This window comes from Homalodisca vitripennis, unplaced genomic scaffold (assembly GCF_021130785.1).
Source record: "Homalodisca vitripennis isolate AUS2020 unplaced genomic scaffold, UT_GWSS_2.1 ScUCBcl_4513;HRSCAF=10725, whole genome shotgun sequence".
Taxonomy (NCBI): Eukaryota; Metazoa; Arthropoda; class Insecta; order Hemiptera; family Cicadellidae; genus Homalodisca; species Homalodisca vitripennis.
In genome coordinates, this window is record NW_025780619.1 from 1 (window position 1) to 20,621 (window position 20,621).

The window sequence follows — 20,621 nt, forward strand, 5'->3', positions numbered from 1 at the left end:
TCTTATAAAAAATCAAACATCAAAGTTTGATAAAAGAAGATCTTCTATTGGAGATAAGTAAGTGCGAACTGAACTGATTATTTATATTCTTTGATAGGCATGGAGAGACAAAGGGATGGGTGGTGGTGGGGGAATGAACCCATTCCTGTTGAGACAGGTACGCGGGGCGGTGCGGCGGCCAATTTAACTCACGGCCGTACTTAGCTTTGGCGAGCCCTGGTAAAGATATTCCAGGCGAGGCCCCGTCGTGTCCCCCCACCAGACACAGTCCCTTCATATAGACGTGTGACTGGCTCTGGAAGAAATTGTACGAAAACCCGGTCTGAGTTCGGACCTGAATATACAATCAAAAAATGCCAAGCAAACCCGCACTGGCAGAAACCGTAATTGAAAACGAAATTCTGTAATTGTATTATTAATTATTTCTGTGCATACGTTATAGCCATAACATTTAAAAAAGTTATATTATCATATATCATCTATAACACTACAAGATAATTACCGTTAAAATTGCAAAATTATAATTTATTTTAATTACGAATCACCAAAGTTATAACCGAAAGTTAATCGCTAAAGAACGATATTTCAGTAATAAAAATAACTTATTATAATAAACGAGGAATTCAAGTATAGACTGTCTGCACAACCAGTTAACTTACAGAAAATTATTCGGTAGAAAAACTAATCTAAAGACTAATTTAAAAGAACTGATCAGAATCAACTATTAATTCAAATATAGACTAAGTCTTCACAACCAGTTAACTTATAGAAAAATTAGTCGGTAGAAAAACTAATCTAAAGACTAATTTAAAATAACCGATCAGAATCAACAACTAATTCAAGTACAGACTAAGTCTTCACAACCAGTTAACTTATAGAAAAATTAGTCGGTAGAAAAACTAATCTAAAGACTAATTTAAAATAACCGATCAGAATTAACGATTAATTCAAATATAGACTAAGTCTTCACAACCAGTTAACTTATAGAAAAATTAGTCGGTAGAAAAACTAATCTAAAGACTAATTTAAAATAACCGATCAGAATCAACGATTAATTCAAATATAGACTAAGTCTTCACAACCAGTTAACTTATAGAAAAATTAGTCGGTAGAAAAACTAATCTAAAGACTAAATTAAAATAACCGATCAGAATCAACGACTAAATCAAATATAGACTAAGTCTTCACAACCAGTTAACTTATAGAAAAATTAGTCGGTAGAAAAACTTATCTAAAGACTAATTTAAAATAACCGATCAGAATCACCGACTAATTCAAGTACAGACTAAGGCTAGTTGCACACACACCGATTTTGGACGACCGATTTTTTACCGGCCGTCCAATTTCCAATAGTGAACTGAATGAGGGAACGGAACCTGGCACACACGCCGACAGCTGATCGGCGCCGGTTCACATTGGAATTTGGACGGCCGGTAAAAAATCGGTCGTCCAAAAATCGGTGTGTGTGCAACTAGCCTAAGTCTGCACAATCAGTTAACTTATAGAAAAATTAGTCGGTAGAAAAATTAGTCTATAGACTAATTTAACTGGATGCAGAAAAAAATAACCGACTAATCGGTTAAAATAAAATAACCGAACTAACCAGTTATTTTCATTCAGTTATTTCCCACCACTAGTGAGTACTTCAGTCAGTGTTGCCACTCGCTTGCTACTCTTCAATTCAGTAAGAATAAGATACAGATTGAGTGAGTGGAGTGGCCAGTGTTTGAGTTTGATAAGTTCCATCAACCGTCAAATCACTACAATAGATTTTATTATTCAATACTCACTAAAAAAGTTTACAACTAGCTCGGGACTATTCAGTCGTTCAGTGTCTGTGTTGAAGTGTTTATGTCTTTCCAGATTAGATTTGGTTTCTTTTGCTAGGTAAGTAAGGAAAGAAGACATAATTAATATCACGCTCGCCGTTAAACACTGAGTAGTTAAGTTAGATCGTTGTAGAAACCTATTGGTCAAATATTTTTGAGAACCTTGTTTGACATTTATTTATTGTCAAGTATTTTATAAGAAAGAATAATATAGAATATAACTAAAAATTTGATTTAGAAACTGTAGAAATGGAGGTCTGGACATGGAAATAGGTATCATAATAAAAAAGCCATGGTAATAAAAAGATCTCAGAAACAATTTTATCTAAATTTCATTGTTTTTTTTACCACTTTTCTTAAGTAGATAAAAGTAGCCTACATGCATATGCCCATCTGCCAAAGTAACAATAAATATGTACTTAAGCCACTTCACATTAGCCTTTTTGTTGGTTTTAAAAATAGAAAATCCTTAACCTTAAAAGTGGCAACCATTAGATTCCTATTGTTTTTCCTTGTTTTGTAGGTGCCAGACATTGGATTTCTGACAAAAACTTACTGTACTATTTTACTTTAACTCATGCATCCATGAAAAGATGAGTCTGAACTTTCATTTTCGCTCATAAAACAACTGCTGTTCTTTATTTGATAGTAACAAAAAATGTAAAATAATTTAAAAAGTCAAAATTTATGCAGTTGACCATTTGCATCGATATAGCCTAGTTGGAACCTTAGAAAAATGTTATAGGGATTACTATTTTTTATAAATAAACTTCAGAGTTGTAGTACCACTGAAAAGATCCATTAATGATGCAACTATGGTCAATGAGGGTTTTTGTTTTGTGTTGGAATTGTAGTTTTCATCTAACAGAGTTTTGAAATTATGTCTATTTGAAAGGCTGAAGTATAATTAGCGACCACTAACGCAATTGAATCATCGATATTTATGACCATCTAATGGCCCTGATCCCTTGACCGAGCGCATCAATATTTATGACCATCTAATGGCCCAGATCCCTTGACCGAACGGCTGGATAAGGAGCGAGCCCCACAGGCTTAAACCAAATTTAGGCCTAGCCTGAAGTAATGTGATAAAATACAATCCCAGGTTAGAATCCTAAAGAGTTGAGGAGGTTTTTTAATGGGTAAACCCGTTTTTAGGGGAGTCCCACACTACAGGCTGGCCACCTGCATGTGTAATTGAATTTTTCCTGCCGATCCCTAAATATATATATATATATATATATATATATATATAATATATATATATATATATATATTACAGAAAACGACCAAATAGTTCTGCTGGTGTTTTAATCTTGAAAATTAATGTATTAACGATAAATTTAAAAACTATGCTGTTCGTAAGTATCCCTTATAATATTTATAAAGTGTTACAAACAATAATAACATTTAGGCTTACTTACCCTTTAACTAATTTCAAGGATAAACGTGCCTGGCTCCTTGTGAAATAAAGAACACACGTTACATCGTTAGTGTTCTTGCCACCATTAGTGAATAACCAATAGGCCTACTTTGAATTTCCTTCCAAACACAATTTAATTTTGAATTATAGTATCAAAGTGAATTAATTAAGTTTTAGGCTTTTAAAGTTCTATTATAGAGCTATACTTTTATATGTAAAAGAAATGCATTTATTTCAAATTATATAGACTAACTAAACTTTATTTAATTGGCTTCTGAGCAATGTAGTACTTACGATTACTTTACAGGATAAACGTGTGTAATAGCATTCAACAAATGCTCGAATGGATCACCATCAATAATCATTATTTCTCGTCAATACATATATTCTGCAAGATTGGCAGTGCAGTCACTCCTTAGACCAATATTATGGATTTCTTTGTACCTCTCAAATTACATTCTATTGTTTGAGTGTTTTGCAGAAGTTAGTGGATCGACAAAGATTGTACCGTGGTTTACAGTAAAATGGTCATAACCTTTTGTTTTAGGCCAAAACAGGCTTTCCATAAATCCGTAACGATCGTTGATCCTGGTTTTATGTTTCACAATTAATGGGATAAGTGAATCAGCATTTCATTTATTTTTTGGCCAAATTCCCAAAGGGAATGTAACCACCTCCTCTCTCCCTTTTGAAAATTTCTTCATTAATGTTTATTTCCATTACTCTTTATCTTGCAACTATTAAAACATTGCTCAGGATTTTAAAATACATTTTAGGCCAATATCTGCATGTTCATCGCCATTGTTCTTGCCTCATACTACATAAATGAAATAACAACAACTGGCAAGAACGTCACTAGTTTACTCAGTAGGTAAGTGAAATACAAACAGCTGGCAATGAGTAATTAAGAATTTCTTGGGGTCAAATATTGAATTCAATAGTATTAATATTAATTTATAATCAATAATTATGATTTGATTGAAATGGTGGCCGCTTATTATACTGCAACCATTTGAAAAACTACAAAACAGTCCTGCCTGCAGGAGCCACCATTCTTCAGTTTATAGAAGAAACTAAGGGTAGAGTATGTATGAAAAGCGGGTCCGGTTTTTTATATTGATGTTTACTAACGATTTTGTAAATTGTTGCATAATTACACCGATCGATATAATCAACCGATGCTGATTATTTATTTAATAGTTAACTTAAGTCATCTGTACCAACTTAAACACATTTTAAGATTGTAAGCATTACACGTGATAAGTTACTAAAGATTTCATCTCGTTACATTTTGTCCAATTGTTATCGTTTTAGAGATTGGGCTAAACAATATTAATGAATGTAATATAAGATACTCAGTTTCTAAATTTTGTTTTATTCCTTGAGTTGATCTAGGAACTTCAAATTTTTCATTAGTGAATAATATGCACCATCAACAATTTCCAACAATTACAAAATATAGTGAAAAAAATCCTATTTTTTTGTTTAAGGTAGTCGATGGGCTTGATTGAAGATGAACTTGAAGAAGTCCGTAAACTCTGTGAACATCTCATTGCTGGCAGTAGACTCATTTCTTGTGTTCGATCTATGGTTCGTGTCGAAATAAAGTAAGTATAAAAAAATTAAATCCCACTTTGTATTCTGTAAACAGTAAATTTGACATCATGTGCAAATCTTGTTGACCAGTAATATCTAAGTTTTTTAGTTTTTTTTTAACAGAAATTGAAGGAAACTATCGTTTCATCTTACTGTATAATTACGGTGAATATATTTTTCATGGTAAAACATCAAGAATAGTATTTTAAACTCTTAAAAGTGATAATGAGCTATTTTAAAGTATATTTACTTCCATTTGGAATAACTCACTTTGTTCTGTTAAATTTAAACAGGCTTTAACTAAACACTTTAACCACATTGTTTTACTAAGTATTTTTCACCATGTATAGTAAGTGTACAAGATACTGAGATTTGTTCATATTGTCATGTTTTGTGGATTGTAAATGCCATTACGCACCAAACTACTTATTTTCTAACCATGTTTCAAATGTTTTTTATATTAGTTTCTTCATTCAACTCCTTTCTGGATCGTTTTAACCCATTTGCATGATCATTTTGAATGGTGTTGTTGAGCAGTGGAATTCGTGTTCTTGGTTGGTTTTACAAATCGTATAGCTTGAGTTATATTGGAGATATGGTTTTAAAACTTCACCAAATTATGTTTTAAAGCGTTTTTAAATGCATTATAGAAAGCAAAATATGAATATTATCACATAGGCTATATAAGTACACACATATATAGTGAAAAGTCTTGAAACTGTCTTAATTTCTTTTGTACTCGAAAACTTACAAACAAAATGTTTTACAGTGACAGGGCTTAAAATTGAACTTTTTGATGCTATCAGGAGCTCTTCACCATCTCAGGGATGGCCCGTAATGTGTCGGTTGACAATCGTAAAAGTAAGCATAAGTTGATGTGCGTACCATTTTAAATGTCTTAATAAGAAGAACGTTGTGCTACAAATTAGACCAACAAAAAGAGGCAACATGCATATGCGCGTCACGCATCTGTCCCTATGTATATTGTAATGTGATTTCATCAGTTCAATATAGCAGTAAATTTTTCAATTCACATTCAATACAAACCAATTGGTAAGTTAGATATATATATTGAGCGTTGAATGTGATTGTGTAATATGTCACACAGTGCTTTAGCAAGTTCATGAAAGAAGTTAACAATAGACAATAGACAAGAATCTTTATTTGTAGTTTCTTCAAGAAATACAATGGCATCAACAGAAATGAAATGATATTTTATGTCTCTTGCTTTACAATATTGTAGAATTTATTGATAGTGTAGACAGGTCGTTCCACTACCCAGTCCTGGAGACGTCTCTTCAGTTCATTTCCTCTGAGGTTTTTGAGGTTTTGTGGAAGTGAGTTTAGAACTTTACGGCCCAGGTAGTATGGTTTTTTACTAAAATGTGTTGTCCGATGGGTAGGAAGAGGGTAGTTTAATGCTCCTCGTGTATTGTATGAATGAATGTCTTCATTCCTGGGAAAGTCCATCTGGTCGGTGTAAATGACTGCTGCAAGAAGATAAAGTGCTGTTACGGTTAAGAGCTTCAGTGACTTGAAGGCATCTCTGCAGCTGTCTGTATGATTCAGGTTTGCAAGTGCTCTGACTGCTTTTTTCTGAAGGACTAAACCTTTATTCATGTTGCACTCAGATGTTCCTCCCCAAGATAGTATTCCATATCTGATATGGGATTCGACAAGAGCATAATAAGCTGCTTTGGCTGCATCTGTGCTTGCAATCCACTTTATTCCTCTTACCACGTAGATGCCTGATGAAAGTTTTTTGGTGAGGTTGTGTATGTGGTCATTCCATGAAAGAGCACTATCTATAGTTACACCCAGTAGCTTTGTTGTATTGTCAACTATAATATTGGGAGTTTCCGGGATTTGCTCATGTCTTCTGCTGAAATTGATCTGAGTGGTTTTAGACGGATTTATTGCAAGATCGTTTTGAAGACAGTATTGCATTGCATTGTCAGTTGATGTTAAAATGGCCATGTGTAGTCCGAGAGGTGTGTCATTTGTAAAAAGTAGAGTTGTGTCATCTGCATATAAAATGGGTTGAACCCTGGGGTCATTAATGTAATTAGAAAAGTCATTGGTAAAGAGTACATATAGAAAAGGACCCAGGACTGACCCTTGGGATGCTCCTCTACTTACTGGAAGTTGTGTAGATCTATACACACATTTTTTCTTGTTTGCAATTTGTTGAATTTCAACAATTTGCCTTCGACCAGTTAAATAGCTGCCCAGCCAATCTTTTGATAAACCTTTTATCCCCAAAGTTGGTAGTTTTCTCAAAATGAGATCATGGTCAAGACAATCGAATGCTTTACTATAATCCAGCAAAACGGCCGATACAAGCTTCCCATCTTCCAGGTGATCAGTTATTTGTTCAATCAGACTTGTGAGAGCTGATGGTTGTTGACCTTCCTTTAAGAAAACCGTGCTGGTTATTTGATATCAGGCTGTTTTGAAATACGTGAAAGTGCTATTTTTTCTGCTATTTTTGAAAAGGTTGATGTCAATGAAATCGGGCAATAATTTTCTACTTTTGTAACTGGACCTTTTTTATGCTTCGGATATATTTTGGCAATTTTCAAAGAAGATGGAAAATGACCAGATTTGAAGGATTTATTTATAATGTTTACCAATGGTGGTGCTAACTGTTTAGCACAGTGCTTTACAACTTTTGAAGGGACTTTATCCAGTCCACAAGAAAGCTTAGATTTGAGGGAGGATATCACTGATAGGACTTCTTTTATGGTTGTTGGTGTAAGATTCAATAGCTGTTCGTTAAACGACCTATGCTGTATTTGAGATTTAGTATAACTATTCATTTTGTGATTTTTTTTCTGCAGAAGAACTCAATTCAAACAGCTGGTTATCTGCATCCAATTCCCTGAGGACTACCCAGCATCACCTCTCCTGATTGAGTTGAAGTCAAAAACATTGGTGGATCAGCTGTTAGCGAAAGTTACAACTGTTTGTGAAGAGGAAGCAAAAAAATACTTGGGAAAACCACAGGTACAGAATAATCTCAATGGATAACTTTAGTCACATCTCCGAGTAATAGATAAATTTAGTACATTAAATTTAAACTGTTGGGTTTGCAAATACTTCCAGAGAAAGGCCAGTGTCACAGAATTATATCTTTATAGAATGTAATCTTTTATTTTAGTATGAAAATGTACTTATTTAATTTGTAAAAACATGTTATTTTGTGTTGTGTGGTTATTAAAAAAGCAAGTAACTGGTAGTATTGTTCATAGGAATGGTAGTTTATAGATTTTAGTACAAAAATTTTATTCTGTTTGTTTGTTGTAATCCCGTATTGTATATAAGAAGATTATGTTACATACATTTATTTTATTTTTATTTTATTTTATTTTATTTTATTTTATTTCCTTTCAAACGGTCAACAACCACTTTATAACAATACACATAGTGCAAGGTAGCTAATTACCATTATAACAAATAAATAGAACATTTCACAATACAAACTACCATCCTTAACAGTAACGAGTGAACAACACATACAAAACAAATGCCAAATATAATAATAAATAAATAAATAACAAATGTACAAAGCATATAAATAAATAAATACGAACAGCTACAATTATGGCAAAAGTAACAACTACATAGCGCTATGAATAAATTAATTACTTCTTAAAAAAAGAAAAACATTTATGCCATGCCCACATCACTCAACAAGTCCCCCATCTATTCCACTGTATACTGGAAAGCAGCCAGCACACGTCCTCTAATAATTGCTGCCCTATCATTGAAGACGTCAAACCTGTCGCAGAAACCATTTCCGAGCCTGACCATTCTGGCGAGTGGACCGTGGAAGACGTAGGAACGCTGGCAGTGGCGTCTACTGAACAAGTCGCGTGATCGAGTCCTTGCCAAGGGAATACGGAAGTCCACTTGTGATAGGAGCATCGGACAATCCAGTTGTCCACTAACCAGTCCCGACAGGAACAGAACATCCGCGACGCACCGCCTCGCTTGAAGATCAGGGAGAAGAAGATCAGCCTGCAGTCCAGCAATAGGGACTTCCCTGTAGAGCAGCCCCTGTTGAACGCCCACCATTCTCACGAACTTCCTCTGCACAGCTTCCAGTTTTTCAATAAGACCCAGCTGGTAGGGAGACCAGACTGGGCTAGCATACTCCAGGAGTTGACGCACAAATGATGAATAGACAAGGGGACTTGTCATACCGCGGGTTGACCTAGTGATGAAGCCCAGCATCCTGTAAGCTCTTCTACATAGGTCGTCAACATGCTCATTGAATGAGAAGTCAGATGAAAATGTAACACCTAGATCCTTTATCGAGGACACTCTTCCCAGGGGTTGATCCCGCTCAATACTGTACTGAAAATGGTGCAGGTTGTGCGAACGACCAAAGGTCATGACAAAACACTTTGAAGAGTTTAACTTCATGTTATTGGAAACGCACCAATCGAATACATTATGAAGACTTGCCTGTAGACGTGCAAAGTCCTCATCGCTGGAGACCACAGTGTAAATCTTCACATCATCAGCAAAGAGTAGAGCATCCACCAGAAGAACGGAGGTTATGTCATTAATGAAAATGATGAAGAGGTATGGGCCAAGAATCGATCCTTGAGGTACACCGGAAGTTTGCAGAAATTCCTGGGAGAGCGCATCAGGTAATTTTACCCTTAAGTGCCGGCCAAGCAGATAGTCGCGGAACCAGGAGAGCAACGGGCCATTGATTCCATATCCCTCTAACTTATTGGTGAGGATGGAGTGGTCAACCTTGTCAAAGGCCTTGGCAAAGTCAATAAAGGCAACGTCCAGCTGTTTATGTGATCCTAGTGCAGATAATATACTCTCTTCGAATATCATTAGGTTGGTGACAGTAGATCTGGAGGTGGTGAAGCCATGTTGACTAGGACAGATTAGGGGTTTCAGAAAGGCTTTAAGACGAGAGAGCACTAGCACTTCGAACACCTTCCCTACCGCTGATAGGATTGTAATAGGACGGTAGTTCTCGACCTTCGATAGAGAGCCCGCTTTATGAATAGGAACAATATGCCCCATCTTGAAAATTTCAGGATATATTCCTTTTGAAATGGACAAGTTGAATAGTTTAGCCAGAGGTTGGGCCAGGGTGTCACTGCAGTGCTGCAAGAAGGACGGAGATACATTATCTGGGCCAGCACCCTTCCTGACATCAATTTTCCTGAGGACTTCCAAGACCTCTAATACAGAGAACGAAATCATCGACAGGGAGGAGTTGGCATTAAAGTTAAATGGTGGTGGTGAAACTACGGGCTCCGAGAAAACAGAAGAAAAGAATGCTGAAAACATATTAGCTCTCTCTTGTGGATTATTTGAGGAGTGGCCATTAAAACTAATAATAGATGGAATAACAGGAGATTCGCCAGAGGAACGAACAAAACTCCAGAAGCTTTTAGGGTTGTACGGAATTGAGTCCTCTATGTGCTTCAGATAGTTTCTATAACAAGTGCGACTAAGATTCCTGCAGATATTACGCAACCCACAAAACCTTGTGTAGTGTGCAGGAAGGAATGTTTGCTTGTAACGTTTGTGGGCTATCTTCTTCTGAATGACCCGATTGATAAGCTCCACAGAAAACCACTTAGGGAAGGGTGAAATGCCGATCCGTTTAATGGGACTGCATTTAACGCAAATTTCACCAAGCAATGAGATCATTCTTCCAAAGCCCTCCTGGACGTCAGACAAATCACGTACAAAAGAAAGATCTACTGCTGAGAGCATCTCAGAAGCAGCACGTAGGTTACACTTACGAAGATTTGGACAGGTGCAAAATCTAGCAGGAGGGAGACCTCGAGTAACTGGCAGCGAGAAAGATAGAGGAGGATGATGGGGATCGGCTTGAACCAGATACTCATCTGCAGCATGGACGGGGACCGACTTTAGGCTGCAGAAGACCAAGTCCAATGTTACTTGTCTAAAGTTCCTGACGTGATTTATTTGGTCCAAGGAGTGGAGTTCAGCGAGGTTCTCTAGGAGTTCCTTCTTGGGTCGATCAGTGATGGAACGTTCGGAGGTAGTGCAGTCATAGGAGGCGATGTTAAAGTCACCAGACAGCAGCAAGGAAGATGATGGAGGTAAAGAAGATACTACTTCATCCACCAACTCACAATATGCTTTGTATATGGTGATAGGTTGTCCTGGAGGAATGTAGACACAATTCAGCACCATTTTGTAAGTGGGCAAGGAGATGAAGAGGCTCTCAATGAAAGAGTCATGAATGATTTCATGCGACTGTATACTATTCTTGATTGCAAACTAAAACACCCCCACCAGACGTTTTGCTACTTGAAAGAATGCTTCTATCCTTCCTATAGATCGTATAGTTATTGTTTGCCTGAAGTTCTGAGCTGAATATATCCGAGGATAAGTTTGTTTCACAAAGTAATAGTACATCATATGTGTTGCAAGCTAAAGCATTTTTTAAGTCCAGCAGTTTGGTTCGAAGGCCATTTACATTTTGAAAGTATAAATTTAAGTGGTTATTGCCGTTGAAAAGTATTAGTTTTTTTTGCACGATCTTAGGGATTCCATTTGTGTACTTTATGGTCAGGTCCTGCTCACCAGATTCCGTACGGGTTTTAAGAGTGTTTCGCAATTCAGAGAGATACTGTCTCTCTTTCAAAGTTCGGTCACGGGCAAGAGAGACACCATTGAAATCCTCATTTGAGCCTTTCTTCGAGTCGAAACTTCGGAAGAGTGTGGAGGCATCAACCTCGGATGAGAAGCAAAGCTTGATAGCTCTAGGTTTATCATTATTAATCTTGCCAATTCTAAAGAAGCGGGCTCCTTTCAAAGATGATCCAAGATCGCAGCAGTCCAGAATTTGCTTGATGAGACCACTGTCATGTGTTTTCACAGATGCCGGTGCAGTTGATTTGCACTCTTTAAGCCCATGAATAATGACATTATGTGCCCGACGTTGTCTTTCATTAATTTCTTCCAAGATGTTTTCAATTGGCACATCACTACTGGCAGCATTACTTTTTTAAATCAAGAAGTTCACCCTCAAGTTTCTCAATGCGTGGCTCTAAAGAATTTATCTTAGTACTCAGTATGTGTGTATCGGATTTTATCTCTTGCAAGGCATCGGAAATCCCCTTAACTTCTTCTTTTGTTGCGAGTTGGGAGAACTTATTGAGTAATTCATCCATTTTATTCATAAGTTGATGTGATGGATTAGCGTTTGTAGATTGACAGTCGACTCTCTGGCAGTGCCATTTTTTATTAACATTATTAGCATATGTAGAATACTCTGATTTGGTTACGCCGACGCATTTTATATGGAACCATCCTTGGCATTCCGAATCACATTGAAGTCCATCCTCGGTATCAAATACCTTCCTCATGCACACTCTACAAGTAATAGAATCTGCCATGATTAACGCAGGATCAGACACAGATATCCGGTACAATATGGTTTTTATGGTGACAAGCGATCCAGATGGCCGTGGAAAAAAAATGATGCGCAGGTCTGTCTGTAGATGCTTTGCAGTGCAGACACAGGTGGGTGGTGTAGGTTATTGACAACACACGGCAGGTTATTGTTTGATCTTGTCAAACAGACCCAATGAACAAGAACAAGAGCGTCTGTAATTCAATTATACATCAAGGTGGTGAAAAACAATTATACATATAAACTCACTGATGGGCAGTGTGGAATACGAGCTGCTTGAGAACGGGAAGCAATAAGAACGAGGTAAAAATTATATTCTAGCCAGAGCTTCTATCACACCAAATCAACAATCAGCCATCTTACACAAAAAAAAACTGTCATACATGAATAGTCTATAAAAGAAATTTTTATTTCTTCCACAATTTAATTCATTATTAAAATCACTTTCGCCGGTTAAGGCATCATCAGTTCATAAAAAAATCTGTTCAGTTAATAAACATGTATTTTATATTAACACTTGGTGACTTCCATCAAGCATGCCAAGCAGAAAATGAATAGCGTAGTAAAACTAACAGATAATAAATAAAACTAGGATCTGTGTAGATTCCTGTCTTTGTGTTAAACTGTCTTTTGGAATATGAAATCAGTACAAGCCAATGTATTGATTAGTAAGTGTATTGGTAATTAAGCATAAAGCAGTTTTTATACAAGTTGTTTCCGCACTATTTAATAAATCGGTTGTGCTATTAAATTTATTATTTTGCAAAGTCTCAGGTAAAAATCACATTTTATCTTTTAGCAGGGGTAAAAAAGTCATGATTTTCATAAATTATTGAAAGGTAATCATGTAACAAATATATGTCTATAAAATTCATACAAGGTTTATGAGGAAACATTTTGTCCTATTTTAGAATCTGACTTTTTGGATGATTTACTACATAAGAATTATGCTTATATAAAATAAATTTTGTGCACTGTGTGCTAAATGCTACCCTTGAGGTTACCCGTGTCTCACTCTTTTTTCAAAGTGACCGATCTGTATGCATCCATAGATGCTTTTTATCCGTTGATGAGACATTTTTAGAAAAATTAATTAATCTTAACACTTTCACTGCGGGTGACAAAATTACCGGTGACAGAAAATGGAGGAATGTTTTTGATTTTTACTTACCCAAAACGGAGACAGGATAGCCGAAAGGGTTGTCCAAGGTATCCCGGAAGCTTCGTTGGCCGGAACGGGTGACATCATGTCGTGCCGAGTCTGCTCGTCATCCGCACCAGGTGCTAGTCCCCGTGTTGTATGTGCTCGCAGCGTACTAGGTTTCGGCACAAACACTCGCGAATTATACGTATATAGTACATGAATGACACATAGATAATACATCAATTACATGTTCGGGTGATCAGGGTATCAACTCTTGAATAATGCAGACATCTCAAAATGCCAAGAAATCGATCTCGAGACATGTACTCCTTTTACATAGGAAAGTTCAACAACCGATGAGTTTTCCAATAGTCGTTCAATTGATTCAGTCTGACGTTGCCAGTCAACAGTAGAAGGCCTAAAAATGTTCTTAGTTCGGCCATCACTAAGTCCTTCCATTTGGTTATGCAAGACGCGGGGAGTAGTGGTGGAGCCACAAAATAGTTCCAGGGCATATAGGTTGGTTTGTCTAATGATATTCTCTAAAAACACGGTGTCAAGAAAGAGATTGAACCCGTCAATTGGTTTATTGTCACCTGGAATGGGAACGAGCAATCCAGGTTGACCAGTGAATGGCATGTCACGTAAACCAGCCATGTCGCTGGGGGATGCCGCCTTCACCGTCCCTAGAACTGTTCGAACTCGACTCATTGCCTTCATCAGATGAAAAATTATCGTCAATAACATTATTTTGTTTTCCTCCATTATGAGTACATTCACTTACACGGTCAACAGACACTATAATCCACTCACACAATATCGCAAAGCATACCCAACAAACGAAAATGGCGAACCGGCAACGGATCGCACCAACTGACTCACCGAAACAGGCACACCTCGCTGTGAGTATTACAGCTTTCCCAGGCAACTGCTCAGCTCACACTGAGGCAATATGAAAGCAGCTGCCGTATGCACAGCTCGCTCGTCCACTGCCCGGCGCGCCATTTTCGCATGACGAGGATGCTCGTCACCCGCAATGAATGTGTTAACAGAATAAAAATTAAGTATGTAGGGATATATATCTACTTCTTGATTTTAGAATAACTTGTGTTCTACAATAATTCCAAACCTTTCATCCTGTGTGGCCTGGTTAATATTATTGGATCGTTGAAGGATGTTTTTTTTATAATGTATTACACAATTATGCATAACCGAATTAAAATAAAATTTGTTTCACTAGGCTTAATTAATTGACAATAGGTGGTGCTCTGTTAGGCTAACGGTGTCCATACGTGATCATAATTTACCTTGCTTTTGAAGATCGGGAAGTATTGGATCTTTTTATGTTGTAATATGCTCCGCTGTGGCAGGTTTTATTCATTTGGATTCACTGTCCTTATCAAACTGTTGTGTAACATATGTAATGTCTTAATTAGTATTTACACTTTGTTGAAAACATTTTATCACTATTTATATGTAACGATTTGTAGTACACCACACAAAATCACTGTTTTGCATGTGGTTTATTTGTAGTAGTGGTACTGTTGCTGTACTGCTATATTTGTTGTATCGTTCTTTTGCATTTGGCTCATGTTTTTCCTAGTGTCACATTTTTCAGCTATTAAAGTTTTTTTTAATTTTAATTTTTTGTTCAAAAAGCTATTTTATTATGTTCGTTTATTTTGAAGTTTCTTTATGCTTTAGTGTGCGACTAAGTAATATTGTAATCCCCGATTACAAACCGTAAATATGAGTTATCATAGTATATAACTCACTATTTATATGAAAGTTCTCTATACTACTCTATGTTTATTTTTCAGATTTTAAAGGTTCTCAAACTTCTAAGAAATTTTATTGATGAGAATCCTTTGTCCTGTTGCTACAATGAGGTCCTTGCCTTAAAGAAGCAGTTACAGGGTGATCTGGACGAACTGAAAGTTCGTCAGAAAACATCTTCTCTCATCTTAAGAGTTCAACAGGGAAATTACTATTTAAGAGCAAAAATATTAGTGCCTGACGACTACCCTCTTAAAAACGTTGGGTAAGTCTTTCTGATTTGTATATATTTATTAGTGACCTTATTTTTTAAAACTTGTGTTAGCCGCACACAGTCTGATTCTGTGTTGAGAAATTTTTATGCTATATTTAAGAAGCCTATTGTAATAGTGTTATCATGTTGTTGGTTGTCCCCACATGACTATATGTTGAAGTTAGTATTTTAATGAATCATCACGTCAGTCAGTGAACCGTTGTTATTTACGTGGTGTATTGTTTTTCTAAGCCATGTTTTTTCTATATATGCTATTAGTTTTATTGTTTTAGTACTGTATGAATTAAATAGTAATATTAATTTAATCATTCAACTGATATTAGTCGATATTGATAGAAATTTATGTTTATGTTGAATATATTTTAACACTTCCCATGCCGTGAATTCAGTATTAGAATAGTATATTTTGACCAAAACGCTAAGTACAGTTATATCCGATATTATGTCTTTTGGAGAGTTGTTTAGTCCATAAAAGGCCTTCAAAATGCCTGGTGCAAGCTCCGTGCTTATCGCGGTTGCCAAGGAAGTATTTATAAACGAACTTCACTCTGCTTCAGGGGAAGGGAGTGCCCTTTGTCTAACTTTGACCACCTGCACGTCAGTTCTGCGTCTCCTACAGAGCCATAACCAAATATATCCGTGGCGTGTATTACTGCTCTCTCAGTTGTCACAAGTGAATGTATACTACGTATCTTGTTATTATTCGTCAATTAAGTTATCTTTTACAATGGATTGAAATTTATTTCAAATAAACAGTTTTGTAAATAGTTCTTTTTTATTTTTATCAATAAATACATTGATTTTGGTACTTACGTATTATATCGACCACACTATTATTATTTTAAAACATCAACATATTTGGTAATTTAGAAGCATGGTTGTTGTTAAGGTAACTGCCCAAAATAGACGTCCGGTGTTATCTTATCGCAATACCTGTCCCTTCCCCCCTGGTCAAGGTTCAGCGACCGGGCCGCTCCAGTGATTTACGGCCAGTTATAAGACAGCCACTCGGCTGGAGGAGGCTGGTTTTCAACATTTCACCTTCAACCATCGGTATAATTTTGTTGACCCTGAAACCAGCGCAAACACCCAACAAGTTGAGAGGATGTGGGGATCGGCTAAATGGATGAATAAACGACAAAGAGGCACTGCTAGACAACACTTTATGTTAGGCATTATCTACCTGATGTATGCCTACTAAAGTTTTAAAATTTTTATAGGGCTCCTATCATTTTACATTATAAATGCTTTTACTAAGTAATATAAGGACTTCAGTTCTAAAGATTGCGTGCGAAGTCACGGGTAACAGCTAGTATTGTTATAACAAATGATGTACTTTAGTTTAGATTGAGTGTATTTTTGGTTTTCTTGTAACGGTCTTAACACTATTGGTAGGATTCTGTCAGATGACATGTATGTACAGAAAATTGCATTGCCAAATATAAGTGACACAAGTTGTATGAGATTTAACTATAAAATACAACTTAAAATATTGAATAAGAACATTAAGACGTTCAGCTCTATTTCACCTTCCACTTAGTGCAGCTCCTGAAGTCTAACGCTGTGGCAGATTTGACTCCTGAAATCTGGAATCAACATCAATCTGAAGAGATCCAAAACAGTTGGCGACGAAGAATCAAGTGTAATCAAGATGAAGTGTTATTCTCATTGTCTCATAAGGTACACAATTGGGTGCACTAAAATGTTTCTGAGACGATTTGAAATCATTGTGGAGCAACCAATTTTTCTACACATAATGGTGGGAAGGGTTGATTCAATAAGAATATTAAGTTCAGCTACAATTCACCTTGCACTCAATTGTGTACCTGATGAGACAGTGAGAACACCACTTCATCTTTATAACATTTGTTTATAGTCGTGTCTGATGTCAAAACGACGTAGACAGTTCGTTTTGAGCTTCTCCGTCGTCAACTGTTTTGGATCTCTTCAGATGGATGTTGATTTCAGATTCCAACAGTCAAATCTGTCTCAGCATTAGACTTCAAACGCTGCACTCAGTGGAAGGTGAACTGGAGCTGAGCGTAACATTCTTTTTGAATCAACCTTTCTCACCATTGCTCTATGTTAAAATATTTATCAGGTTGGAGGATGTGGACACAAACTTCCCACCGTTGTTTGAACGTTTCTTCATCGCTCAAGCTAAAGAGATTTCAAGACAGTGTATTGAGCCACCGCTGCAGAGGAAGCCGTCAGACGCCTTCAGTCCAAAACCGTCTGTGTTGCCCACGGTCAGTTTCCTCATTGAGGCAGTCAAAAACGATTCCTCAAGATAAATGTCAGTTCTGTCAGGAAACAGTGTCTCCCTCCAGATCCACAGGTGAATAATCTGTTTGTGTGTTATCAGCTTTCTTTATAGATTTAATCTGGCATACAACGTGGCAATTGTTGTAAATTAATGTAATAGAATTATTAACTAGTGCTATTCATTTTATTATTTGGTTCATTTTGCTTTGTTCTTAACCCTTCGACTGAAATATTCTAGGCAGAATGCAAGGTATTTTTTAAAATTCATAAAAAATACTCTATGTAACAAACTTAAGTAATGTGTATACTTCCATTAAAAGGTAAAATTTTGAAGAGTACATGTTAAACTACTACAGTCATCAATGTAATTTTTTTTCACAATATAGCGTTTTGTTTTACATAGCTTCGATATATCTGACTTCTACACAATAAAAATGTTACTGAAAATGGTCTCTAAAATATATTATTGCAATATATATAATATTTAATTCTTTTAATTGGTAGATTATGAATGATTTTGTAATGCTCTTTCCAAATCTACTAATCTAATATATGTGCGGTTGCTACCATTAATATATTTGCTTTAATATGTTTTTTTTTTATTATATAATTTTTTATTTATAATGTATTAACCTTTAGGGATTTATTTGTTCTCTACTGGGTTCACTCATCAGGTCCAATACATTTCAAATGAATATGTATATATTTCAATATTCCTTTTGTATATGTCATTATAAACCAATAAATTGTAATTAACTATGGTTTTATTTTAAAAGAAGAACCTTGTACCATTGTTATAAAAGATTATGTAACGCAAAATAAAGATTGTATACATAATTTTTTTAATTCTTAAAATAAAGTAAAAGGACTATTTTGTTAACGTTTTTACGTTTATTTCTTTCCGAGTCAAAACTGTTAGGAAACAACTGAACGATCCGGAATATCTAGTGTGAAATTAATTATTATTTTAGTATGAGTATTATTGTATTACCATCATCATTAAATACACTTGTTATTTGCATCTTGTTAAATGATATGTTTTTGTAATGTGCAGAATGTGGAAAAAAACGAATCAGCAGACATGCACGTGGAGAGAGTATACTGTGGCCATTTGTTTCATCTGCAATGCCTCATCACCTACATGAAGACCCCTCCGTTCAAAGGTAATGTTTGCTACATGCCTAGGCATAGTACTGTGACCTACCGAGACTAGTGAAAATCTCTGTAATAAAAATATGACCACTGCATTATTAGTGTAAGAAAAATGTAAATGCCTTGAGATATTTCTCACAAATTTTAGCTGAGGTAAGATTAATCTATTACAAATAATTGTTATGCATAGAAAATCACAGTTTGCAACATTTTTATAATATTAACAAACTTATAAAAAATGTGAATTTTTGGCATTGATACAAGATTCCCAAAGACAACTAAAAAAAAAATAATAAAAAAGCAACAGAAGATTGGTGCAAAGATAGGTCCATTATTTCCAACCAGCACAGCTGGTAATACACTTGAAATTCTAACAACAGTAAGAGAGGTGATGCCTGATGGCATCTTTCTGACTTAACCACGGCTGATTTAGGGCGTTTCTCCATATTGATATTATATACTCATTCTACTATGCAATAATCATATAACCATATTAATTTATGCATGGAATTACAAAATAGACAGAAAGAGCTGTAAGTAGATTATGGTGCGTACATATTTTTGGAAAACGTAACTCTTAGCCTATTACAGCATTGTTTCATTTGTCCGATGTATACGTATCCGCTGGCCGTTATGTTAAATAAAAAATATATTATCTAATAGGAAAGCTTAACTCTAAACTGGTATGCATTTTAGCAATAACTGGCAGAGATTTTTAACTCCTTGCTCAGAGTTAAATAAAAAATTAGCTGCAAAAATCGTTGGGTTTTGTGTAAAACATGTGTAACTATTGTATGTTGTAAGTATGACGTTGTTGTGTGTCAGGTGGGAAGAAGTGTCCACTCTGCAACAAACAGATATTCCATGACAAGTGGAAGGTGAGTGAGAGGTTGGCCGAGGTCAGGTGGGCTCATCAGCAGGCTCGGGAGAGAGAGCTGCAAGAGGTCTCGGAGTTTTTTTGAATGAATTTGACAGGTAAATGGCTAATTATGATTGAACCATAATGATCCTATTCCAAGTTTTCTGTTTTAATGTATCAATTTGAGGGTTTATGAGTGAGTTGACTGTAATATTAATGAAGCAACACGTGAGTGTGCTTCACGTAGAGTGTTGCTTCACGCAGAGCGTTGCTTCACGCAGAGCGTTGCTTCACGCAGAGCGTTGCTTCACGCAGAGCGTTGCTTCACGCAATACACAGATCTGGTGAATGAAGCAATGTGTGCTGCTTCCATTTCCTAATTTAGCTATATAAAGAATAGTCATCTAAATATTTTTGGTGCCAAAAGAGAAGATAATAATCTATGAAATAAGATAAGACTACAATAACTACTACTATATTTTTTCAGTAGGTTTTATCCTTTATAGTTGCGTAAATTGAATGAGGTAAGTGAAAAAAGGTATTTCCTCCTTGAATTTGTGTTGTGAAAAAGATGTAAGTAATACATTTTTCTTTGCTTAGTGCGACAAGCCGTGATGTCCGAATAAAAAGAAAATACCACAACTGAAAAGAAATACTCTTTTTCTTTGTATTGCTGGAAAACAAGCCTTGCAAATATGTAATTTACAGAAGTGCCAATTTTGCATTTCAACATAACAACCGTATTAATTAGTTTACATTATTCTTTGAGCAGTCGCTGTAAAAAAAATGCTAGTTAGATGCTTGAAAGAGTGATACACAGCAAGTTTATTTTGGTTTACAGGTAAGCCACGATGAGCACGATCTTTTATCTTCCAAA

The 20,621-nt window shown here is 35.9% G+C and overlaps 1 protein-coding gene across 1 annotated transcript; it reads left to right on the top strand.

Moving 5' to 3' along the window:
- Window positions 1–1,656: 1,656 nt before the first annotated feature.
- On the top strand, window positions 1,657–19,847 carry LOC124372969. The gene is made up of 8 exons (XM_046831380.1): window positions 1,657–1,887; window positions 4,743–4,859; window positions 7,689–7,854; window positions 15,239–15,459; window positions 17,570–17,738; window positions 17,786–17,806; window positions 18,788–18,896; window positions 19,711–19,847. The coding sequence occupies exons 2-8, from the start codon at window positions 4,750–4,752 to the stop codon at window positions 19,845–19,847; spliced, it is 933 nt and encodes a 310-aa protein (XP_046687336.1). The 5' UTR covers window positions 1,657–1,887; window positions 4,743–4,749.
- Window positions 19,848–20,621: the final 774 nt, after the last annotated feature.